The 26482-nt window shown below is 40.0% G+C and overlaps 2 protein-coding genes and 1 long non-coding RNA gene across 4 annotated transcripts in view; 1 reads left to right on the forward strand and 2 right to left on the reverse strand.

Annotated features, from left to right (window-relative positions):
- Positions 1-1679: 1679 nt before the first annotated feature.
- Positions 1680-17784, reverse strand: LOC146573866 (uncharacterized). The gene is made up of 5 exons (XM_085275465.1): positions 16365-17784; positions 13346-13488; positions 10750-12160; positions 6369-6625; positions 1680-1803 (listed from the first exon to the last, which is right to left on the reverse strand). The coding sequence occupies exons 1-5, from the start codon at positions 17751-17753 to the stop codon at positions 1680-1682; spliced, it is 3324 nt and encodes a 1107-aa protein (XP_085131591.1). The 5' UTR covers positions 17754-17784.
- A 156-nt stretch (positions 17785-17940) lies between these two features.
- On the forward strand, positions 17941-21389 carry LOC146573867 (uncharacterized). Its single transcript, XR_014892439.1, has 3 exons — positions 17941-18209; positions 19496-19611; positions 20611-21389. It is a non-coding gene; the product is annotated as an uncharacterized LOC146573867 (long non-coding RNA).
- A 3477-nt stretch (positions 21390-24866) lies between these two features.
- fgd5a (FYVE, RhoGEF and PH domain containing 5a) overlaps positions 24867-26482 on the reverse strand; it is a 34663-nt gene continuing 33047 nt past the window's right edge. For both annotated transcript variants that reach the window (XM_085273301.1, XM_085273300.1), the window contains exon 21: positions 24867-26200. In XM_085273301.1, coding sequence (XP_085129427.1) covers positions 26164-26200 — 37 coding nt within the window. In that variant the 3' untranslated portion in view covers positions 24867-26163. The remainder of the gene's footprint in view (positions 26201-26482) is intronic.

Here is a 26482-nt window from a genome sequence, read left to right on the forward strand (position 1 = left end):
TCAAGAGACATGCCACAGACTAAATCTGCCTTTTTCTAACTGTCCTCATTTCCATCCCCTTTTCTCTCCTTATTTTTTCTCTCTCTGTTCTCTGCATGCTCTTTTGCCTTTTTTCAGATTTCAAGACTGAAAAGTGTGTGCTTGTTAACACAAAGAGCTGTCAACTGTTGCTTAATTTAATTGACCTTGATGTAAACGGGGCCAGACATGGCAACATGAAGTCGTCAAAAACATCACGTTAGGGTTTGGGTTATCTAGCAGTGCCACTGTTGCAATGAAGTTTTTTTTATCATCACTGTGTGAAAAAAAAACAAAAAAACAGAAGCACATCTACAACTGTTTTGTCTTGTCTGTGGTTAAAATGTGCCAGTTGCGAAAGATTGCTTGAAGATCAGTGAGGTTTTGGTGTGTTGCATCCATTAGTGTACTCGGCTGCCCCTGTCATTTATGCCCATCCTCTGTTGTGTAACAGATTCTATGCTCTAACGTGACTAATAGACAAGAAAAAAATGTAGACAGAGCACCTGCCCTTCGAAAAAAACCCTCAGTGTTTTTTTCCACTGTGCCTTCAGTATTGCACCAAGACAGGAATTTCAGATGCCGGCATGGAAAGTTGCTAATCTGCCTACAATGCTTCCAATGATGTCAGTGTACTCTTCCAAGACAAACAACTCTTCCTATTGACATTCTACATACAGCTCTAATAGCAGCACTGCATTGATCTGATTTTTGTGTTCTTTTACTATTTTTAGAGCTTTTTTTCTTAAAATTTTGGAGAGACTCCAGAAATTGAAACATATTGATTAAAATGCACCGGCAGTTACTTGAGGAAAGGTCTGCTGAATGAGTTTCTGTGCGACAGAAGCTGCAGGATGTGAGTTTGGGTCCGAGAGGTGGGAACAAGGTGACTTTTACTATCAGATGTTTAAGGGGAATGAACAACTGTCATCGCTTTCATTGCTGCTCTCACTTCTCTCTTTCTTTTGTTACTTCAAGTTAAGTATTGGGTCATTGAGGCTCCTGGGATCGTGTATCTAGAGCAACCCCAATCTTCCTACTTTCTGTTCTGCCTATTTCCTGACTCTTCAGCTTTAGTCATTTGATTGAAAATAACCTTTCACTCTTGATCTCTATATCCAGTCCTCAGCAAACACTGTCCTCTGTTCTCTTACTTCCTTATTATCAATATTGACAACCTTATAAAATTATTAAACAGCAAATCAAATGACTGCTTTGAGTCATTAAAGGATCCATTTCCAGCTGATATGAAATTAGACCAAAAAGTAAGGAAATTGATTATTTCTTTGTTGTAACAATGTTTCTCGGCAATAAACCTTATACTGTTGAAAGCTTGTGTATTTCCCCTTAAATGGTGTCACATCTGTAAGGAAAATGCACGTGTAGGTTGAGCAGCAGAGTTGTGGAGTGTGCCAATAAAAAAACTTACTAAATCTTCTCTGCCAAACAGCTTATTCTCTGCTTGACTCTTGTTTGTTGTGTTCATTGGATTGGATGGTTGAAGTCTAAAGAATCAAGACATACAAGACAATACATTTAATAATTTATTCATTTATCAGACAGCCTCAGTTGCATGTGGAAGCACCATACACAGGCACAACAGTAGCCCCAGTGTGGTTGTGTTGGTTACTCTGGCATGCCTAAGCTGATCCCACAAGTGTTCAGTGGGTTTGAGTCCAGGACTGAGGGCAGGTCATTCCATCTTCACTCCCAAATTCTGGAGGTATTCCCCGATAAACTCCAGTCTCTGGGGTGTCATCTTGGAGGATAGAGTTCAGTCTCAGACTGTGGAGATACAGGATTGCCACTGATTGCAGATCTCATCTCAATTTTCTCTGAATTGAGATTTCCTTTAATGTCGACCTTGTATTTCCAGTGAGCAAGATGCCATCCCACACCACCACATTCCCTTCACCAAAAGTTGTTACCCTGTAAGTGCAGCAATCAGCTTAGTGTTCTCCACATCTTGTCCACAATTTGACTGTCACAGACAGAATCTGGACTCATCACTGAACATAACATTCCTCAACATTTTCAGGTTCCAGTGCACACTTTGCTGACCCCAGCACAATGGTAAAGGGCAGGCCTAGGACAAGGGACAAGTCCTGCAAACTCTGACTGCAAATCTGTGGAGGACTGCCTATCCTTCCTAAGTGCTGAGGGCTGCTCAATTAATCGAATTTTAATCACGATTACGATCTGGGCTTTCAACGATCATTAAAAATGACTGAGCCGATTATTAGCACCTCCCTCGTGCTTTACTCTCGCGCTGCTCCGTGTGGCAAATCGAGCGCACCTCTCTGCATTTCGAACACATCACAACAATTGAGAGGACCCAAGGGAAGCTCGGAAAGCTAAGCAGAAGTTATTTGGGGAGGACAGTGACTGCCGTTGGTTGAAAAGAGAGGTAAAAAAAACAAACTTCAATGGTGTGGAAACATTATGGGTTCGTGGAGTCAGACGTGGATCAAGTAGACGTAGTGTGTAAACTTTGCTACAGTGTCTTAGCTGCACCACAGAGCAACACTGCAAAGTTCACTAAACATAGATGTTTACATTTTTCATTTATTTCTTATATTGCAAACATTTGCACACTATTTTATAGTATTTTTTTAAAGTCATTATTCAATACATTGTTATTGTTAACCCTTTAAATCCCTGTAGAACCTGAACCGTGTAAGCTAGCGCAATAATTTTTTTTGCATATGAAACCAGAGGAGTTGTACTTACATCTTATGCCATCAGCTTGTCCTCGGTCACGGTTTCCTTCCACATAAAGCTTTGCAAAAATTGCATAAAAAGCGCTTGCAGCAACAAAAACATAATATTCCAGAAACACGCTTTGCCGATCCGATCAGCTGTTCATAACACTTCCCACATTGAAAAAGACGTCAACATGAACTATCTCATGTCCGCCATTTCCTGTCCGAAACCGGAAGTCACATCATTTTTGCGGAAAATGTAGTTTTTTACTTGTAGGTCTTAAAAGCCTATACTGGTGTTTTTATAAGTCATGTTTGACTTTTCTGAATAGTTTCTGGGATGCTTGGAACTCGAATTGCACTGCTGGAAATAGTTTATTTTGATGAACATGCAGTTTTATTTGCAAATTTGCATCATAGGATTGTTTTTTGTTTTTCCTGCAGTATATAAAAATTGCTGTATCTCCAAAATAAAACTATGAAGACACTCAAAATAAATTTCCTGTTGTTGTAAACTAATTTTTGCAACTTTTTTGTATTTAAAGTTTTGAGGGATAAACCTCTTAAATTTCTCCAAGTAGAAATATATGTAAAACCAAAACAAACGATTTTCAATTTTTTTGTAGTTTATTGCACTTTTTTGCAATTAATGCATACATATTAGAGATGGACCGATCCGATATTACGTATTGGTCCGATACTGACCTAAATTACTGGATCAGATATCGGAGAAAAATAAAAAAATGTAATCCGATCCATTAAATATCACGAAAGCACCTCACAAAACTTGCAACACACCGTAACTCACCTCAGAACGTTAGCACATCGGAGCAGTATGCATCACGTGATAGAGCGGCTGTGGCATGCGGGACCTGTCGGTGGTCTGGATAGCATTTGGAGCTTCGCTAGCAACCCGGCATTTCATCTCCGACAAAGTTATCCCGAGAGAAGTAAAGCAAGTGTGTAAGTCCATCTCTGAATGTTTGTAAAGCATTCCCACGTTAAGCTTAACAAGCGACTGCCTCTCCTGCTGCTACTTCAATCATGAAACTGCTTAACGATCAGCTGATCGGCTTTTCTGTTGCGAGTCCATGTCTCTAGTTTGCTTTTGGCCCACTTTGCACCAGAAAGAGGAAACCAGCGGCTGAACAACAGCAGCACGTTTAAGCTTGATCAGCTGTTGTTAGAATTTATTTATTATTACTTTCTACTCAAGGATCTTTTTCTACAGCTGACGCTGGTAACTGTGCAGGGGCGGATCTAGCAAAGTTTAGCCAGGGGGGCCGATAGGGCATTAACAGGGAAAAGGGGGCACAAAGACATACTTTTCTTTCTTATTCTCATTTAAAATGTCTAGCTTTTAATAAATAATTATCTGACACCCAAAGTTTTAATTTGATGTAAAATGAATAGAAGTCAATTACTGTATATAGTAACTATTAAGTCTAATATATATACCCTAGTAAGCTATAGTACTTTTTCCTTTGGGAAGGTACCATCTGTGCAGTCTGCAATTTTGTTGAAGAAAGATGTTGAATCTATTTAATATTTCTTGAAAAATAATTGATTTCTGTGCATTTTTTTTCACACTGCATCAAATTAAGGTTGATTACGTCGATTAAGCATCATGAGGTGGAGCGTGAGGGGTGGTTCCCTATTTTTTATTTATTTATTTTTGTTGTTGCTGGGAGTTGGAACCCTATTAGTTAGGTTGCTTAATATTTACGCTAAGTACTCTTTAAAATACCAGAATAGGGAGGATGGTGTAGGTTTAAGTTTATTAGATTGATCAGTATTGCTGAACTATGAAATATTTTTTTTTGCATACAGGTATAACAGAATAGCTTTAGTGTAGTTGTTGTTTTAAACTTGAGTATGAACTTATACAAAATGCAGCAAGATATTTAAAAAAAACAGTTTTGTTGATTAAAAAACACTATATCGGATTCATATCGGTATCGGCAGATATCCAAATTTATGATATCGGTATCGGTATCGGACATAAAAAAGTGGTATCGTGCCATCTCTAATACATATTATTAAAATATGGGCTATAACAGTTGTATAGCAACTTGAAATGCTCCCAAAAATGGCACTACAGCATGTAAAAAAATAATATAAGCTCTGGCGGACTTGGTTCTATGGTAGGTCTTAAAGGGATAAATAAATATCGTCAAATAATTGAGATCTCAATTTCAGTGAAAATAATCGTGATTATCATTTTTGCCATAATCGAGCAGCCCTACAGAGGAATGTGGTATGTTTGGAGTAAACAGCAACTGACTGTTGTGGAACAGTCTAAGCTAACAATTGCTGACAATCAAGCTCCATTTAGGCACCTGACTGTCAGCATGTGGAAAACAAGAGGCTCAAAATAAGAGTCAGTAGCAGAAAACACTGATTTCCAGAGAGCATTTGGCAAGTTTCTCATGGGTGTGACCAAAAATGAATTTTCCTTACAAAAGTGACACCATTTAAGGGGGGAAAACTGTATAAGGTTAACTGACAAAAAGAAATTATGAACCAAACACACGTTTCCTTACCCTTTGTGCAAATTTATTAAAACCTTTTAGTTCAGAAAGCTGATCTGTTTTAACTCATGCTCATTAATACTGCAGATGCTGAAATTGAAACAGGCTGAAATGTTTTGCGCTGTTTTCTTAAGCAGTCATAGTTTTTCTATTTGGTTGGACGCTGAAGTCAGTTGTGTTGGGTTTGTGGAAGTCCTTGGTATAACAAATGAACTGTAATGGATACCAGTGAAAAGCTTGAGAAAAAAGGGGGTTGATGCTGGTAGTAGCATGTTCTCTATTTGGCCAAATGCCATCTCCAACATACACAAAGCCTAATTACACAATGGTTGCCTGAACCTATTCTTGTTAAATGATGAAAAACTCAAAGGCACGTTTCAGCAGTGGATGAAAATATGGGCTATTGATTCTAAAAGCAGAAATCGCAACAAGGTTCAACATTTACTAAAACCGCAATTCAATCATCTGAGAATCTTTACTCATTAAATGATAACAGTTAGATGAAGTTATATGCAGTGATTTACTGATCAATGATCAAAGGGGAGATTTATGCCACAAAGAAGATTGTCATGAAAAGTGGGTGGCATTGGATCTCCTGTAGCCTGTTTAGCTAAGCTGTCTTTCCAGCTCCACTCTTTGATTTAAAAAACTTTATGTTGTCAAAGTTATTTGATTGCAAATGTATTTTGGAAATCTCACCATACATTTTTCAATGTCAGTAGTGCAAAAACCTGCACTGATCTGACCTAATTTCTTCCTCATCCTGATTCCTGACCTTGGAAGGGAGAGAAAAATATTTTTGTTTTGTTTTTGTTTGTCTTCTTGTTTTATTTAATTCCTTGTAGGATTTGGATCCAACACGTAAAGTATGCATATTATGCACACACACAAACACACATGCAGCTATTACCCATTACTTGTATTCTTGAACAAAGCCATTGATCTGACACATTTAAAATGCAGTCAATTGTTTTTATTGTTATATTATTAAGAAAAAAGAAGGGGAGGGGGGGGGGTGAAAACAGAGAGAGAGGGGAGGGAGATGGGAGAGGTGTTAGGAGTTAAAGGCAGAGGGGGAGGATTAAGCTGGAACAGAGGTGGGGGAAGACGAGGTGACATCGCAGTAGTGAAAGAAGGAGTGTTCTTCCTCCAGAAGAAGCGGAAGCGTTTTTTCTTTTTCTTCAGCTGCTCTTCCACGAGCACCTTTTTCTCAAGGATGAGGATTTTCAGCTCCTTGATTGTTTCGGTGTTTTGCTTCTGCAGCTTGTTGCATTTTTTCTCCACTTCTTCTATTTCGGCTTGTTTTTCTTCCAACCTTTCTTTCAGCACTTTAGATGTTGCCTCCTGTTTCTGCAGTTTTTCATATAAACACAACTGTCAGCCCTTCACTTTTGGTGCCGACAACATTTTGAGCATTTTCTACAGTTTGTGAAATGGTCGTCATTGGCATTACATGCCAGTAGTGTTCGCTAACTGACTTTACCGGGGATGATTATTATTATTATTATTATTATTATTATTATTATTATGATTAGTTTCCCCACCAGAAGAATGCGACGTTCTTGCCAGAACATTCCCAAATAATTGACCACGTTTATTAACAGATCAATTTTCTCCACAGTTTTAGGGTGAGCTAGAATAGATATATGGTTTCAGTAATACGAATAAGAGCGCAACAGCATAGAGACAATGACGATCACTCTCATAATTTCATTACGTTAGTGCACCCATCGCTCCGCGTCCTGACCCCCAACCTTAACGCTACATTGATGTCGAGAGTCTCTGACACAGCTGTGCTCTGCAGCACAGACACCCTGCTTATCTGTGATTCGGCCAGACTGGTGTTGAACTCCAAAGACATGCGCGGGGTTAGGTTAGTTGCTGTTGGTGTGAGTGGTTGTCTGAGTCTCTCTAATAACCCTCCAACAGACTGGCGACCTGTCCAGGGTGTACTTTTGCCCTATGACAGCTGAAATACAACCTGAATAAAATAAGTAGGAGAAAATGAATGATGTTTATGAACTGTAGTTAATGTAGTCAGACAATAAGTTACCGAGCAACAGGCCACAAGTCTTGGTGCAGAATCATACTAAGATTTAAAAAATAAAATGTTGGCACTGGTGTTTGAAACAGTATACTGTCAGTAAGACTGGAGCAACTGCACACATCTGGAAACTAATAACTAGAGTAGTTAGTAACATTTTGTTACTGCATCCATTTAGCCAGGTATAATTAGCATGTCTACATACATGTCATTTCTAATGTGGTCCTATGTGGTATGTTGTAGGACAGTGAAGTGTCTGACACTGACCATGTACCAGTGCCTGAGAACACTGGTATGGAGGGGGAGAACGCACCTCTTTACTGTATTTGTCGGAAACCAGACATCAACTGCTCCATGATGTAAGTATATATCAGTTTTATATTTGCAGTATGCGCAGTAGGGGTGGGCGCTAGCTTCCGCAATGTTATCAGAGTTTGTTTGTTTTTTTTAAATGAAGATCTTCTATTTCGAGAAAACTACCAATAAGGATATATGCACAGATCTAGAAAACAATACTGTAACATTTTATTGATACTTGCAGTTTGGAGGAAGCAGTATTTGCAAGTGTAACTAAATTCCAGGCATTTTTCATCCTTCTTTTCCTATCTGTCACGGTCTGCAGAGACAGGCCATGCGGTGGTGTGTGTAATGGACCCAGGTGGGTACACAAGTGAGTAGACGGGAGTGAACTTAACAGAAAGCGAGCCTTTATTATGGCTGGAGACAAGGTGTACAAACAAAGCAAGGATAGCGTGGCTAGGCTATAACTAAACTGGGAAAACTAATACTGTGACAAACTAAGGAAACTCAGAGACTATGATGTTCGCTGCAAAGACTGACCGGGAAAACATGGATGTGAAAACACAGACGACGCGACACGGACTGTATGAAACACAGAGACTAAATACACATGAGGGATGATCAGGGGAAGTGGCCACACATGGGAGCACAGCTGACACACATGAACCTAACGACAGGACAGGAGAGGTGAAACTAAATACACTGACATTGAATACAGACTTTCAAAGTAAAACAGGAAACATGGAGATTAGACATGACATGAACTAAACATAACCATGCAGACATGACTCATGACAGGTAAACGCACGAACCAGGGAGACTGAGTACAGTGGAAGATGACAGAAGCGACAGCATGAACTTGACAACACAAGACACACAGACATAAACACATGAAGGGCAAGGGAGGCTTAATACAAGGGTAATATAATTACAAATGAGCTGGAATAACTTAATGAACCTAAACAAACAATAAACATCAAAATGGACTAAACACAAAACACTGGGTTGCATGACCCAGGACCATGACACTATCAGCTTTTTTCTAATTGTCAGTGTGAACCAAGGTGTCAGCAGCAGCATTATAGTGCAAAAGTAGTGACCCAGCATAGATCAAATGTAAGCACAAAAGTAGCCAAGGTAGTGTTTTTCCTGGAAATTTTAAGTGAAAGGATAAAGTAACTGCTTACCACTTTAGTTTAACAATGATTAATGAAATGTAACCGTGTAACTCATCAGCAGTCTGCACAGTATGGTCACATATTAAAACTGAAGAATATGTTGTACTTGTTGTAGTGTTTCATCATGGGTCCAGTTTTTACCCAGGTGCTTAAAGCCCTTCTTTACCCTCATGTAACACCAACAGTAACTTCCAACCACTATTTCCTGTTCCTGTCAGTCAAACAAACAGACGACAAACATCTTCTATAAACAGGAATAATGTCATTTTATCGGATTAGAAAACATCTAATCTAGCGTTGATATTACACTGCTGTTTAGTGTCTGGCTGATCTCAGTGTCACCAAAATATCTGCCCTACATGTCAAACAATGAGAGAACTTGAAACAGTACCATCACCTAGCAGCTTATTTTAATTAGTGCTAACATTTTGTTTGCTGGCTAACATTGCTATTATTATAGTCACAGTTAATTGACTTTGAATAGCTTTATTTCAAAAGTAATTTTACAATTTCACAGCCATTTAGCTGTGTTAACTGTACATGCTGTAGGTCATAAGGCGTGCATGGATCATTTTTATAATCAGCCTCTTATCTTTTGTCCACCGCAGGCTTTGCCATGATAAATTGGTCAGTTGACAACCAGGAGCCGTACACCTTAACCTCAGAGGCCAGGACATCCAGGGGCAGTGTGAACACGCACTTGCTTAAATGGGACGCAAGACGGACTATAGAGGGCCACCCGCTTGCCAGACAACCAAGTGCTGTCCCTGTCCACGGCCAGTGTGAGAAGGACTCTCACTAAAGTCAACCCACACAAAGCTGCTGGACCAGACAATATACCTGGACGCGTGCTCGGAGCCCGTGCTGACCAGCTGACTGATGTCCTAGCGGGCATCTTTAACATCTCCCTGAGTCAAGCTGTTGTGCCACAGTGCTTTAAAACCACCACCATCATACCTGTCCCCAGACCTTCCCAAAGCCTAATTCCACAATGATTGCCTGAGCCTATTCTTGTTAAATGATGAAAAACTCAAAGGCACGTTTGGGCAGTGGATCTGTGTGAAATCAGCAGCTTGCAAAACGAAATCAAAATGTGTGCTATTGATTCTAAAAATAGAAATCACAATAAAGTTCAACATTTACTAAAACCGCCATTCAGTCATCTGAGAGTCTTTACTCATGAAATTATAACGGTTAGATGAATGTATATGCAGTGATTTACTGATCAATGATAAAAGGGGAGATTTATGCAATAACGAAGACTGTCATGAAAAGTATTTGGCATCTGATCTCCTGTAACCTGCGGAGCTAAGCTGTTTTACCAGCTCTGCTCTCTGATTTTTCTTTTTTCTTTTATGAAAAAACACAAGTTGTCAAAGTTATTTGTTTGCAAATGTATTTCAGAAATATCGACATACTTTTTTTTAATCAGCAGAAACTTTATGTCAGTAGTGCAAAAACCTGCACTGATCTGACCTCATTTCTTCCTCATCCTGATTCCTGACCTGGGAAGGGAGAGAAATATTTGTTTTTGTTTGTCTTCTTGTTTTATTTAATTCCTTGTGGGATTTGGATCCAACACGTAAAGTATGCATATTATGCACACACACAAACACACATGCAGCTATTACCCATTTCTTGTATTCTTGAATAAAGACATTGATTTGACACATTTAATTAGTGACCAATTGTTTTTATTGTTCAATTATTAAGAAAAAAGAAAAGGTGGGGGTGGGTGGGTGGGTGGGATGGAAAGTAAAGGGAGAGAGGAGAGAAAACCCCAACAATCCCCTCTGAGCAAGCACTAGGCGACAGTGGATAGGAAAAACTCCCTTTAAAGGAAGAAACCTATGACAGAACCAGGCTCTAGAGGGGGCAGTCAACTGTCGGGACTGGTTGGGGGGTGATTGTGAAAAGAGGGGAGGGAGATGGGAGAGGTGTTAGTAGTTAAGGGGGGGGGGGGGGGGGGGGGATTAAGCTGGAACAGAGGTGGGAGAGGAAGAGGCGACATTGGCAGTACTGAAAGAAGGAGTGTTCCTCCTCCAGAAGAAGCAGAAGCGTTTTTTCTTTTTCTTCAGCTGCTCTTCCACGAGCACCTTTTTCTCGAGGATGAGGATTTTCAGCTCCTCGATTGTTTCGGTGTTTTGCTTCTGCAGCTTGTTGCATTTTTTCTCCACTTCTTCTATTACGGCTTGTTTTTCTTCCAACCTTTCTTTCAGCACTTTAGATGTTGCCTCCTGTTTCTCAAACTCCTGGAGAAGAAGTTTTTCTTCTCTCTGCTTATTGACCAGCTGTTCTCTCTCTTGAAGCAGGTCTTGATATTTGTGCAGTGTCTCTTCGAACTTTACCTGCAGCATCCTGTTGTTTCCCTCCATGAGCTGGAGTTGGCACTCCATGTCTCCCTGCTTTCTGTCCAGCTGCTCTTTCTCTTGCAGGATTTCTTTATTTTGTAGCAGAGCTTCATCAAGCTTTCCTTGCAAGCTTTCATTTTGTTGCTTGATGCTCTGCAGATTGGAATCCATTTCTTTTTGTTTGATTTCTTGTTCCCTTTTTTCTTGGAGAAGCTTCTCATTTGCTTGCTCTGTGCGATCAAGCCTTTTTTTGTCAACATTGTACATTAGCTCCATGTCTCGGAGATTGGAGTGCAGCCCTCTCTTCTTCGTGCTGTCTTTCATCTTCTCCTGGAGGAGTTTTCTATTTTGCCGCAGAGCTTGATCAAGCTTTCCTTGCAAGCTTTCGTTGTGTTGCTTGATGCTCTGAAGCTTGGAATGCATTTCTTTCTCTTTTAACTCCTTTTGCCTTTTCTCTTTGAGAAGCTTTTCATTTTCTTGCAGTGTGCGATCAAGCCTTTTTTTGTCTACACTGTACATTAGCTCCATTTCTTGGAGATTGCTGTGCAGCCCTCTCTTCTTCATGCCGTCTTGTTTCTTCTCTTGGACAAGTTTTTCATTTTGTTGCAGGGCTTCATCAAGTTTTCCTTGGAGCTCCTGGTTCTTTTTGTCCATGTCATGGAGATCCTGTTGTTTCCCCTCAATAATAGCTTCCTTTTCTTGAAGCTGGTATGACAACTTTTTTAGTTGAGCGCTCTTTTGCTCATTTTCCTCCATCAAGAACTTAATCTTCTCTGCGTTTCTGAGCGCTTCATCCTCCAGTTCTTCCAAACGCTTTTCCTCTAGTTCCACTTGGTCACACCAGGGAAGAGAGGAAAGGGAAGAGTCTAGTGGCTCATCCCAAGGAAGAGCGTATGGGTCAACTTCTTGTCCCTTTGGATTTTTTTGAGACATGTTTGGTCTGGATACAGTTACAACTGCAAAGGATCCAAATATTTCAAAAGGCTTTTCTGGCGAACGGTTCAATGCTGCACACATCAAGGCTGCGAGAAACGGACTAAAAGTCGTTGCTCTTCACCCCTATTTATAGGTTTTTGGATCAAAGGAAAGAATGGTGGTAAGATTCTACGTGTGTGACGTCATAATTCTGTAAGGCAATGAGGTTGTCACGTGATATTTTTGGAGGAGGGCATTTTTCAACTTGGACAAATTATCAGTAAAGTTTCAATCTCTGTTATTTTTCCCCAAAAAACGTGTTGTCGCAATCATGTTTTCTACTGTAATTGGTGCCAACAGATGGCGCAGTTTAAAGTTGGCTGTTACTCTGCCCAGGCTGCTACCATAGAAGAAGAATGTAGACCAATAGTACTTTAACGATGTCCGCTGATCGTTTCCGTGTAAATCTTAGCATTGCTTTAGCCGTCAAGCTAAAGGTTTAGCTTCATACTGCCATATTTTCAGAGTAACAAAATATTTAAACGGTCTCAGATCATGGTGAGTATTTGAAAAAATGTTTATTTAATGTGAAGCCTGTGATGTGGAAAGGTTAGCAAGCGTAATTTTGCCTATTGTGTTATACACGGGTGCTTACATCCGAGTAGTGTTGATCTTTTCTAAGGTCCATGGGTTTATCCAACGAGCAGCTAAGTCACCGTTATATCTGTAATTTTGTGTGCAACGTCTTAATGCAAAAAAACAAAACAAAAAAAAACAACCCACAATGCGTTTTTAAGCTCTCTCTGCGTTCACTGCCTCTGCAAGTGTCAAACTTCCTCGCTTTAGCTGATGCTAACCAACATTAGCGCTTACGGTTCGTATATAAACACAACTGTCAGCCCTTCACTTTTGGTGCCGACAACATTTTGAGCATTTTCTACAGTTTGTGAAATGGTCGCCATTGGCATTACATGCCAGTAGTGTTCGCTAATTGACTTTACCGGGGATTATATTTATTACAACGTTACTGCGTGGAAGTGATCATAGTGTATGCTTATGAACGTGAGTGGTAGGTGTTATTAGTGCGACTTTACCCTTAATTAGTTTTCCCACCGGAAGTAGAGTTGTTTATGCGACGTGATGGCTAGAGCAGTCCCAAACAATCGATTGCGTTTCTTAACAGACCAATTCTCTCCAAACTTTTAGGGTAAGCTAGACTCGAGATATGGTTGCAATAATACGAACAAGAGCGCAACAGCATATTGACAATGGCGAGAACTTTAATATTTACATTGTGTTAGTGCACCCATCGCTCCGCATCCTTAACGCTACATTGATGTCGAGAGTCTCTGACACAGCTGTGCTCTGCAGCACAGACACCCTGCTTATCTGTGATTCGGCCAGACTGGTGTTGAACTCCAAAGACATGCGCGGGGTTAGGTTAGTTGGCTGTTGGTGTGAGTGGTTGTCTGAGTCTCTCTAATAACCCTCCAACAGACTGGCGACCTGTCCAGGGTGTACTTTTGCCCTATGACAGCTGAAATACAACCTGAATAAAATAAGTAGGAGAAAATGAATGATGTTTATGAACTGTAGTTAATGTAGTCAGACAATAAGTTACCGAGCAACAGGCCACAAGTCTTGGTGCAGAATCATACTAAGATTTAAAAAATAAAATGTTGGCACTGGTGTTTGAAACAGTATACTGTCAGTAAGACTGGAGCAACTGCACACATCTGGAAACTAATAACTAGAGTAGTTAGTAACATTTTGTTACTGCATCCATTTAGCCAGGTATAATTAGCATGTCTACATACATGTCATTTCTAATGTGGTCCTATGTGGTATGTTGTAGGACAGTGAAGTGTCTGACACTGACCATGTACCAGTGCCTGAGAACACTGGTATGGAGGGGGAGAACGCACCTCTTTACTGTATTTGTCGGAAACCAGACATCAACTGCTCCATGATGTAAGTATATATCAGTTTTATATTTGCAGTATGCGCAGTAGGGGTGGGCGCTAGCTTCAGCAATGTTATCAGAGGTTTTTTTTTTTAAATGAAGAGCTTCTATTTCGAGAAAACTACCAATAAGGATATATGCACAGATCTAGAAAACAATACTGTAACATTTTATTGATGCTTGCAGTTTGGAGGAAGCAGTATTTGCAAGTGTAACTAAATTCCAGGCATTTTCCATCCTTCTTTTCCTATCAGCTTTTTTCTAGTTGTCAGTGTGAACCAAGGTGTCAGCAGCAGCATTATAGTGCAAAAGTAGTGACCCAGCATAGATCAAATGTAAGCACAAAAGTAGCCAAGGTAGTGTTTTTCCTGGAAATTTTAAGTGAAAGGATAAAGTAACTGCTTACCACTTTAGTTTAACAATGATTAATGAAATGTAACCGTGTAACTCATCAGCAGTCTGCACAGTATGGTCACATATTAAAACTGAAGAATATGTTGTACTTGTTGTAGTGTTTCATCATGGGTCCAGTTTTTACCCAGGTGCTTAAAGCCCTTCTTTACCCTCATGTAACACCAACAGTAACTTCCAACCACTATTTCCTGTTCCTGTCAGTCAAACAAACAGACGACAAACATCTTCTATAAACAGGAATAATGTCATTTTATCGGATTAGAAAACATCTAATCTAGCGTTGATATTACACTGCTGTTTAGTGTCTGGCTGATCTCAGTGTCACCAAAATATCTGCCCTACATGTCAAACAATGAGAGAACTTGAAACAGTACCATCACCTAGCAGCTTATTTTAATTAGTGCTAACGTTTTGTTTGCTGGCTAACATTGCTATTATTATAGTCACAGTTAATTGACTTTGAATAGCTTTATTTCAAAAGTAATTTTACAATTTCACAGCCATTTAGCTGTGTTAACTGTACATGCTGTAGGTCATAAGGCGTGCATGGATCATTTTTATAATCAGCCTCTTATCTTTTGTCCACCACAGGCTTTGCCATGATAAATTGGTCAGTTGACAACCAGGAGCCGTACACCTTAACCTCAGAGGCCAGGACATCCAGGGGCAGTGTGAACACGCACTTGCTTAAATGGGACGCAAGACGGACTATAGAGGGCCACCCGCTTGCCAGACAACCAAGTGCTGTCCCTGTCCACGGCCAGTGTGAGAAGGACTCTCACTAAAGTCAACCCACACAAAGCTGCTGGACCAGACAATATACCTGGACGCGTGCTCGGAGCCCGTGCTGACCAGCTGACTGATGTCCTAGCGGGCATCTTTAACATCTCCCTGAGTCAAGCTGTTGTGCCACAGTGCTTTAAAACCACCACCATCATACCTGTCCCCAGACCTTCCCAAAGCCTAATTCCACAATGATTGCCTGAGCCTATTCTTGTTAAATGATGAAAAACTCAAAGGCACGTTTGGGCAGTGGATCTGTGTGAAATCAGCAGCTTGCAAAACGAAATCAAAATGTGTGCTATTGATTCTAAAAATAGAAATCACAATAAAGTTCAACATTTACTAAAACCGCCATTCAGTCATCTGAGAGTCTTTACTCATGAAATTATAACGGTTAGATGAATGTATATGCAGTGATTTACTGATCAATGATAAAAGGGGAGATTTATGCAATAACGAAGACTGTCATGAAAAGTATTTGGCATCTGATCTCCTGTAACCTGCGGAGCTAAGCTGTTTTACCAGCTCTGCTCTCTGATTTTTCTTTTTTCTTTTATGAAAAAACACAAGTTGTCAAAGTTATTTGTTTGCAAATGTATTTCAGAAATATCGACATACTTTTTTTTAATCAGCAGAAACTTTATGTCAGTAGTGCAAAAACCTGCACTGATCTGACCTCATTTCTTCCTCATCCTGATTCCTGACCTGGGAAGGGAGAGAAATATTTGTTTTTGTTTGTCTTCTTGTTTTATTTAATTCCTTGTGGGATTTGGATCCAACACGTAAAGTATGCATATTATGCACACACACAAACACACATGCAGCTATTACCCATTTCTTGTATTCTTGAATAAAGACATTGATTTGACACATTTAATTAGTGACCAATTGTTTTTATTGTTCAATTATTAAGAAAAAAGAAAAGGTGGGGGTGGGTGGGTGGGTGGGATGGAAAGTAAAGGGAGAGAGGAGAGAAAACCCCAACAATCCCCTCTGAGCAAGCACTAGGCGACAGTGGATAGGAAAAACTCCCTTTAAAGGAAGAAACCTATGACAGAACCAGGCTCTAGAGGGGGCAGTCAACTGTCGGGACTGGTTGGGGGGTGATTGTGAAAAGAGGGGAGGGAGATGGGAGAGGTGTTAGTAGTTAAGGGGGGGATTAAGCTGGAACAGAGGTGGGAGAGGAAGAGGCGACATTGGCAGTACTGAAAGAAGGAGTGTTCCTCCTCCAGAAGAAGCAGAAGCGTTTTTTCTTTTTCTTCAGCTGCTCTTCCACGAGCACCTTTTTCTCGAGGATGAGGATTTTCAGCTCCTCGATTGTTTCGGTGTTTTGCTTCTGCAGCTTGTTGCATTTTTTCTCCACTTCTTCTATTACGGCTTGTTTTTCTTCCAACCTTTCTTTCAGCACTTTAGATGTTGCCTCCTGTTTCTCAAACTCCTGGAGAAGAAGTTTTTCTTCTCTCTGCTTATTGACCAGCTGTTCTCTCTCTTGAAGCAGGTCTTGATATTTGTGCAGTGTCTCTTCGAACTTTACCTGCAGCATCCTGTTGTTTCCCTCCATGAGCTGGAGTTGGCACTCCATGTCTCCCTGCTTTCTGTCCAGCTGCTCTTTCTCTTGCAGGATTTCTTTATTTTGTAGCAGAGCTTCATCAAGCTTTCCTTGCAAGCTTTCATTTTGTTGCTTGATGCTCTGCAGATTGGAATCCATTTCTTTTTGTTTGATTTCTTGTTCCCTTTTTTCTTGGAGAAGCTTCTCATTTGCTTGCTCTGTGCGATCAAGCCTTTTTTTGTCAACATTGTACATTAGCTCCATGTCTCGGAGATTGGAGTGCAGCCCTCTCTTCTTCGTGCTGTCTTTCATCTTCTCCTGGAGGAGTTTTCTATTTTGCCGCAGAGCTTGATCAAGCTTTCCTTGCAAGCTTTCGTTGTGTTGCTTGATGCTCTGAAGCTTGGAATGCATTTCTTTCTCTTTTAACTCCTTTTGCCTTTTCTCTTTGAGAAGCTTTTCATTTTCTTGCAGTGTGCGATCAAGCCTTTTTTTGTCTACACTGTACATTAGCTCCATTTCTTGGAGATTGCTGTGCAGCCCTCTCTTCTTCATGCCGTCTTGTTTCTTCTCTTGGACAAGTTTTTCATTTTGTTGCAGGGCTTCATCAAGTTTTCCTTGGAGCTCCTGGTTCTTTTTGTCCATGTCATGGAGATCCTGTTGTTTCCCCTCAATAATAGCTTCCTTTTCTTGAAGCTGGTATGACAACTTTTTTAGTTGAGCGCTCTTTTGCTCATTTTCCTCCATCAAGAACTTAATCTTCTCTGCGTTTCTGAGCGCTTCATCCTCCAGTTCTTCCAAACGCTTTTCCTCTAGTTCCACTTGGTCACACCAGGGAAGAGAGGAAAGGGAAGAGTCTAGTGGCTCATCCCAAGGAAGAGCGTATGGGTCAACTTCTTGTCCCTTTGGATTTTTTTGAGACATGTTTGGTCTGGATACAGTTACAACTGCAAAGGATCCAAATATTTCAAAAGGCTTTTCTGGCGAACGGTTCAATGCTGCACACATCAAGGCTGCGAGAAACGGACTAAAAGTCGTTGCTCTTCACCCCTATTTATAGGTTTTTGGATCAAAGGAAAGAATGGTGGTAAGATTCTACGTGTGTGACGTCATAATTCTGTAAGGCAATGAGGTTGTCACGTGATATTTTTGGAGGAGGGCATTTTTCAACTTGGACAAATTATCAGTAAAGTTTCAATCTCTGTTATTTTTCCCCAAAAAACGTGTTGTCGCAATCATGTTTTCTACTGTAATTGGTGCCAACAGATGGCGCAGTTTAAAGTTGGCTGTTACTCTGCCCAGGCTGCTACCATAGAAGAAGAATGTAGACCAATAGTACTTTAACGATGTCCGCTGATCGTTTCCGTGTAAATCTTAGCATTGCTTTAGCCGTCAAGCTAAAGGTTTAGCTTCATACTGCCATATTTTCAGAGTAACAAAATATTTAAACGGTCTCAGATCATGGTGAGTATTTGAAAAAATGTTTATTTAATGTGAAGCCTGTGATGTGGAAAGGTTAGCAAGCGTAATTTTGCCTATTGTGTTATACACGGGTGCTTACATCCGAGTAGTGTTGATCTTTTCTAAGGTCCATGGGTTTATCCAACGAGCAGCTAAGTCACCGTTATATCTGTAATTTTGTGTGCAACGTCTTAATGCAAAAAAACAAAAAACCCACAATGCGTTTTTAAGCTCTCTCTGCGTTCACTGCCTCTGCAAGTGTCAAACTTCCTCGCTTTAGCTGATGCTAACCAACATTAGCGCTTACGGTTCGTATATAAACACAACTGTCAGCCCTTCACTTTTGGTGCCGACAACATTTTGAGCATTTTCTACAGTTTGTGAAATGGTCGCCATTGGCATTACATGCCAGTAGTGTTCGCTAATTGACTTTACCGGGGATTATATTTATTACAACGTTACTGCGTGGAAGTGATCATAGTGTATGCTTATGAACGTGAGTGGTAGGTGTTATTAGTGCGACTTTACCCTTAATTAGTTTTCCCACCGGAAGTAGAGTTGTTTATGCGACGTGATGGCTAGAGCAGTCCCAAACAATCGATTGCGTTTCTTAACAGACCAATTCTCTCCAAACTTTTAGGGTAAGCTAGACTCGAGATATGGTTGCAATAATACGAACAAGAGCGCAACAGCATATTGACAATGGCGAGAACTTTAATATTTACATTGTGTTAGTGCACCCATCGCTCCGCATCCTTAACGCTACATTGATGTCGAGAGTCTCTGACACAGCTGTGCTCTGCAGCACAGACACCCTGCTTATCTGTGATTCGGCCAGACTGGTGTTGAACTCCAAAGACATGCGCGGGGTTAGGTTAGTTGGCTGTTGGTGTGAGTGGTTGTCTGAGTCTCTCTAATAACCCTCCAACAGACTGGCGACCTGTCCAGGGTGTACTTTTGCCCTATGACAGCTGAAATACAACCTGAATAAAATAAGTAGGAGAAAATGAATGATGTTTATGAACTGTAGTTAATGTAGTCAGACAATAAGTTACCGAGCAACAGGCCACAAGTCTTGGTGCAGAATCATACTAAGATTTAAAAAATAAAATGTTGGCACTGGTGTTTGAAACAGTATACTGTCAGTAAGACTGGAGCAACTGCACACATCTGGAAACTAATAACTAGAGTAGTTAGTAACATTTTGTTACTGCATCCATTTAGCCAGGTATAATTAGCATGTCTACATACATGTCATTTCTAATGTGGTCCTATGTGGTATGTTGTAGGACAGTGAAGTGTCTGACACTGACCATGTACCAGTGCCTGAGAACACTGGTATGGAGGGGGAGAACGCACCTCTTTACTGTATTTGTCGGAAACCAGACATCAACTGCTTCATGATGTAAGTATATATCAGTTTTATATTTGCAGTATGCGCAGTAGGGGTGGGCGCTAGCTTCAGCAATGTTATCAGAGTTTGTTTGTTTTTTAAATGAAGATCTTCTATTTTGAGAAAACTACCAATAAGGATATATGCACAGATCTAGAAAACAATACTGTAACATTTTATTGATGCTTGCAGTTTGGAGGAAGCAGTATTTGCAAGTGTAACTAAATTCCAGGCATTTTCCATCCTTCTTTTCCTATCAGCTTTTTTCTAGTTGTCAGTGTGAACCAAGGTGTCAGCAGCAGCATTATAGTGCAAAAGTAGTGACCCAGCATAGATCAAATGTAAGCACAAAAGTAGCCAAGGTAGTGTTTTTCCTGGAAATTTTAAGTGAAAGGATAAAGTAACTGCTTACCACTTTAGTTTAACAATGATTAATGAAATGTAACCGTGTAACTCATCAGCAGTCTGCACAGTATGGTCACATATTAAAACTGAAGAATATGTTGTACTTGTTGTAGTGTTTCATCATGGGTCCAGTTTTTACCCAGGTGCTTAAAGCCCTTCTTTACCCTCATGTAACACCAACAGTAACTTCCAACCACTATTTCCTGTTCCTGTCAGTCAAACAAACAGACGACAAACATCTTCTATAAACAGGAATAATGTCATTTTATCGGATTAGAAAACATCTAATCTAGCGTTGATATTACACTGCTGTTTAGTGTCTGGCTGATCTCAGTGTCACCAAAATATCTGCCCTACATGTCAAACAATGAGAGAACTTGAAACAGTACCATCACCTAGCAGCTTATTTTAATTAGTGCTAACGTTTTGTTTGCTGGCTAACATTGCTATTATTATAGTCACAGTTAATTGACTTTGAATAGCTTTATTTCAAAAGTAATTTTACAATTTCACAGCCATTTAGCTGTGTTAACTGTACATGCTGTAGGTCATAAGGCGTGCATGGATCATTTTTATAATCAGCCTCTTATCTTTTGTCCACCACAGGCTTTGCCATGATAAATTGGTCAGTTGACAACCAGGAGCCGTACACCTTAACCTCAGAGGCCAGGACATCCAGGGGCAGTGTGAACACGCACTTGTTTAAATGGGACGCAAGACGGACCTCACAGCCCTTTGTTCCTTCAGTGGGCTGGTTTCAGTCATTATGCAAATGTACTGTTTATAAGGTTGGGGAAACCTGCAGTCAGCTGAGACTGAAGAAGTCACTTGGATGAGTGACGAAACGTTTCTCCCACAAAACGCTACGTCCAGATGAACAAAATCAACTTTTGGAGATTTGCATAATGACTGACTGTCACGGTTCTGGGTCCGTTGGACCCAGTATTTTGAGTTTATTATATTTGGTGTAATTTTGCATCAGGGATTGTTTTCTTGTTCTCTTGTGTTAATGATGATGATGATTATGATGTTTATTATTAGAGTTTCATGTTTGTGTTTAGGATTTGTTCTTCGGTTGGGTCTGCTTAGTATATGTCTAGTTCCATGTGTCATTTTCTGTCTGTCTCTCAAATGTCAAGTCTGTGTCTTAGTATGATGGTTTCTTGTTCCTGTTTTATTGTGAAGGTCTGCGTCTTATGTTAGTGTGGGCAGCTTGGTTCCCCCCGTCTCGTTAACCCTGATCTCTCCCAGCTGTGTCTCCCTCCTGTTGCCCATTCGCTGATTACCACCCTGTGTATATTAGCTCTGTGTTTTCCTGTGCTCAGTGTCGCGTCGTACCCTGTTTCTGTTTCATGCCAGCAATAAAAGCTGTGGTTTTAGTTACATTTCGTCTCGGAGTCCTGCATTTGGATCCACATTTGCTCTGCACACAGAGCCCTGACACTGAAACCAGCCCACTGAAGGAACAAAGGGCTGGGAGGTCAGTTTATTCATCATAATTATGCAAATTCTCATGCCCATTGATCAGCAACCACTCTCATTCAAAAAGGCATCTCTAAAATGTAAAAGTGAGGACAAGTGAAGTTTTGCAAAGTACAATTAGATTTCCAGACATTTGATGATACAGTCACGTTGCACTAACTCTTAGATAAGTGGCTAGGGGTTCTCCAGAAACTTTGTGGGATCTTCTTGAGTTTAAAAAAATCTGCTATTCTGACCAGACAGCCAGCAGGGAAAGGTTTGCAATCAAGAGATAAGCTGAGAGCTCAGTGTCAACATTAGTGGGCCTGTATTGAGGAGAAAAGATCTATTCCAATAGAAGGAAATCAAACACTTAAACACTTGGAGGGGTGGAGCAGTGAGTTCAGGGTGTGGTGTTAGAGCAGGCTGACCCACACAGCTGTTCTCCATTACCTGGTCACGCCTTCCCTGCTTTAGTAGGATGCTGGGGTCTAACAGGAGAGCAGTGTGCTGTAATGGGACAAGGCAGCTGCACAAGAAAATATTGTAAATAAAATCATCCACGTGCTTACAACGCGGTGTGCCTTCTTATTGTGATTTCGTTTACAAAACTCGTGCAACATTACTGCATTACTAATTTTTCTAGTATCTGTTCTTGAGTAATTTCAGATCTCTCAAACTAGTGGCTGACCAGCTGGAGGGGTGGGATAAAAGTCCTTTCTGGACAAAACGTCACTTTGATACAGTAATAGAGAAATGCATAGTTGAGTTAACTCGCATGCCTTTGAAGACACTGGAAAACCGAAAGGCAACATGGTGAACATGAAAACACGAGGATCTACAGCTAAGACTTGCACACAAAACTGTGCTGTAGCTGCTCATTTAAACATATGTTGGTACAGCTGCTTCAATGGACAACATAACTGTAAATGAGTGTTTGACAGAGTAACGTTTTTTTCCTCATTCGGGAGTGAATCCACAAACTTTAAAGTAGCGCCACAGGGTATGTAAACTTTCCTTGCAGAGAAGGAAACTACATATGCATTTGATGTTGGATAAATGGACACTGTACCCATGTCCTTTTACTTATATGTACATATACTTTTTATTTTACTCCAGCAATTGATCCTCCAGTTCTAACCATAGCCTCTTTTTCGTTTATTTTTTGATAACGCTCATTCTTATATTAAAACTTATGTTAAACTTCTTCAAATTAAATCTTGGATGATTAGTCACTTATTTCCTGATCGATCAGCCTTTATCTTGATTTTAATCTGTCATTACCCCACTCTTTATCAGGAAATAAAGAAAATTCAAAGGTCATCTGTAAAAAAAAAAAAAAAAAAAAAAGCATGGATTAGGACTCTAACGTCAGCCACAGAGCTGCATTTAGGCATGTTGCAGTTCAAATTGAGCATCAGAATAGGCAAAAAAGGTGATTTAAGTGACTCTGAACATGGAATAGTTGTTGCTGCCAGACCAGCTGGTCTGAATATTACAGAAACTGCTGATCTACTGGGATTTTCCTCACATATCAATCTCAGAATAGGTTTTACGGACGGCTTTGACCTCATAGGAATACAACAGTAGCTCAAATAACCACTTGTTATAACCAATGTATGCAGAAGAGCATCTCTAAATGGACATCACACTGAACCTTGAAGCAGGTGGGCTACAGCAGCAGAAGACCACACTGGGTGTCTCTCCTTTCAGCTAAGAACAGGAAACCGAGAATACAATTTGAACTAAACTGGACAGTAAAAGATTGGAAAAACATTGCCTGATCTGATGAGTCTTGATTTCTGCTGTAACATGCAGATGGCAGAGTCAGAATTTGGTGTAAACAACTTGTATCAACAGTTCAGCTTGTTGATGGTGGTGTAATGGTGTTGGGGAACACTTTGGGCCTCTTCATACCAACTGAGCATCATTTAAGCACCACAGCCCGCCTGAGTATTGTTACAGACCACAGTGCACTGTGGTCATAAAGTACTGTGTACTGTCTGATGGCTGCTTCCACCAGGATTACACTATGCCATAAAGGTCAGATCATTTGCAACTATTTTTTTTTTTTAACATGACAGCGAACTCATTGTACTCAAGTGGTCTCCACAGTAACCATCGCAGTCCACTGAGCACCCTCGGGATGGTGTGAAATGGGAGATTTGCATTAGTGGTTGCTATGATGTTAATATGGAGCAAAATCTCTAAGGAATGTTTCAAGCAACTTCATCTATGCCATTGAGAATCATACTGCACAGCTAAGCTCAGAAGCCAAAATTTAATGCTTTAAATAGGATGCAGGGTATGCAAATTATCACATGATCAGGCTCCTCAGGTGCTTAGTCACCCTTAAGATGACTGTACTCAGAAACATGATGAGCAACCAGTGAGAAGTATAAAGGGCTCTATCTAAATCCCCATTTCGGCAAATCGCTTTTTGTCTGGATTTTAACTGAGATCATTTACACCTGGAACTCTGAGTAATGCAATTCTGGATGATCTGCTGCTCTCTATTCAATGGTTTTCTTGTGACTTGCCAACTTTGCTGTTGTTCAGTTGTGAGCTGTATTGTGCAGACTGTGTGTTGTACTACCTCTGCTGTGTTTGTGGTTGAGTTTCATGTATTTGAAAGACCACGGGCCTTTGCAAATAAGCTACGACTATAAATTCAGTGTTGTGTTTCTGGCACACGCTTATACTGATACACGATAAAACAATAAAACAACAAAATGAATCCACTTTCTTTCTTTCTTTCTTTCTCTTTTAAAACCTTATATTAAAAGCAAAATATTTCCATCCATATCAGTGGGCTGACAACTTCATTAACATTACCATGTAAGTCCACTTTTTCATTGATTATTAAATCTTATTTTCACTTAACACCAGTTATTTCCTCATGCTCACACAAACAGGATTTAGGCTGGCTAAAGTTCATATTAAACCAGTTTGACACGATGTAGTGCTGCCCCCTTCTGGATTAAAGGGTCACTTAACCAAGCTGTATTTTTCCAGCACCACAGGCAATAGAGGAGGATAGGTACATTGTGTTCTCATTTCTCCATCACCCCGGTATTTATGACCAGGAGGAGATAAGCACAGCGTGAACATCAGTACAAAAAACACACAATGCATAGCAACAAGACGTGAATAAATCCTAATAATACAACAGACAATTCTGTCGGAGAGAAGAGGATGAAGTGCACAGCCATTTCTGAGCATCCAGTGCTGTTGTGCTTGTAACTAACCTCAGCAAAGCCAGAACCACACACACATACAAAAAGTTACTATGCTGTTGCAGTGGGTATCATTTTACAGTCGCTCGTTATTGTTGATACTGAATTATAATGCAAAAAAGAAACAAGCCTGCAGCACAGCACAGCGAACGCCCACTAAGTAAGCATTTTTAATGTAGTTTATTTTTTTATATGCATCTATATACATAAACATTTACAATGCAGTATATGCTATAGAGGTACAACGATAGTAACACTGTAGGTGTGAGCTATAGGAAACGGGTAGAAAAGCTGAACAGTACTCAAACATGTGCTTTTGATATCATGCTGCTTGTCTGATGATGGATCTTCATTCTGAAAGGAACAGATAATGCCATTGGATGGGTTATTTAAGAGATAAGTATGATTATATCTAGCAGCATATATATACAGCATTAAAAAAGGCCCTCATAAAAATGGCACAATAACATGTTCTTATGTGAGTGCACAGTAACTGACCTGTTCAAAAATACTATAAGGTTAAAGTATATGTAAGAATAGATTAAAAAGCAAGGTCCCTCCGTACAGTACTGTGATAACATAAAGAGTGAGGCACATTCATCATCACTTGCAAAATGCACTGCATTCAACAGGAAGAAAGCAACTGGCACTTCAGAGCTGTGTGAAAAATTTCTAAAAGACTTTTAAAAAATACAAAGTATCTTCAAAATTGTTCATCCTTTGACAAATGCTTTAGAGCGGACAGCATGCCGAGGGTCATTTCTTCACTTTGCAGATTCAACACAAGAGTAAAACTGTGTAAAACTCCACAAGAACAATAATGTACACATACTATGATGATTAAAACGAACCCTTATTGGGGACATCGTGAATCACAATTTTTATACAGATAAATCATCTAACTCACTTCAGTATCTGCAGCGTATACTTCACAATATATATTCAGAATACCAAGTATCTCTCCGTTCCCCCTTTACAAGATATGCATACTACCCTGAAGCAAAGGTTATTTTTCATGTCTTTGCAGTTACCATGCATAACTGCAACGAAACTGATATGAAAGGACGTCTCCTGCAGAAGACAAAGAGTGGTTTAACAGTCCAGTGGAAAGTCGGGTAAAATACACCAGAAAAGCAAAAAAAAAAAAAAAAGGAAAAAGTGCAGACATCTGAAAAAAAAAGGTGAAAACAGAAGAAATAAAAATTTTTCTCTCAGGTGACGTATTTAAGGTATCTGAGCTGCTCCTGAAGGCTCTTGTGAAATCCGACTCGAGGATTCTGCTGCTCTTCTCCATACAGCAGAATTCCTTTGAGGAAAAATCTCCCAGGTGTTTGAATTGTCACTCAATATCCCACAAAAGGCCTGATGTGACGAATCCTTACTGATGGACTGAGTTCACATGCAGCAGGTAGCTTTGCTGCAGTCACGGAGTGGATGCGTCATTTATTTAACTTAGCAGATGCTATAAAATAGTGGCCTCCTCCATGGCATTGACCCATCTGAAACACAAAGAAGTGGAGCATTAGACCTTCGAACTCATTGTCTTTTTTTTGACTGGATTTGAAAGTCAGCTTATGTCACAGATCAGAGGTCAAGGTGTGTTTTTCCCAGTGTTTTTCTGTTTTCTCATAATTATGATACTAAATTGTTAATATGAATATTAACCACTTTGTTTTTCGTGGAATATAATCAACAAATTAAATCTTACAAACTAGATCATAAAACTCAGCGGCTTCTTTGTCTTTTTTTATTTAACAGGTTTGTATGATTTGCACTCGTGT

Source organism: Mchenga conophoros, linkage group LG5 (genome assembly GCF_057382185.1).
Source record: "Mchenga conophoros isolate Kocher_MC1m ecotype Shallow Benthic linkage group LG5, M_conophoros_male_GT1.1, whole genome shotgun sequence".
Lineage (NCBI taxonomy): Eukaryota > Metazoa > Chordata > Actinopteri > Cichliformes > Cichlidae > Mchenga > Mchenga conophoros.

Bases quoted from the DNA above. Each gene is read 5' to 3' on its own strand.
- LOC146573866 (XM_085275465.1), bottom strand. From the start codon at position 17,753: ATGTGTGCAGCATTGAACCGTTCGCCAGAAAAGCCTTTTGAAATATTT. The intron at 13,489-16,364 runs GCTTAATCCCCC...TCACACCAACAG, and splicing joins CCTCTCCCACCTCTGTTCCA to CCAACTAACCTAACCCCGCG. The intron at 6,626-10,749 runs TAATCCCCCCCC...AAGGGCTGACAG, and splicing joins CTCCCACCTCTGTTCCAGCT to TTGTGTTTATATGAAAAACT.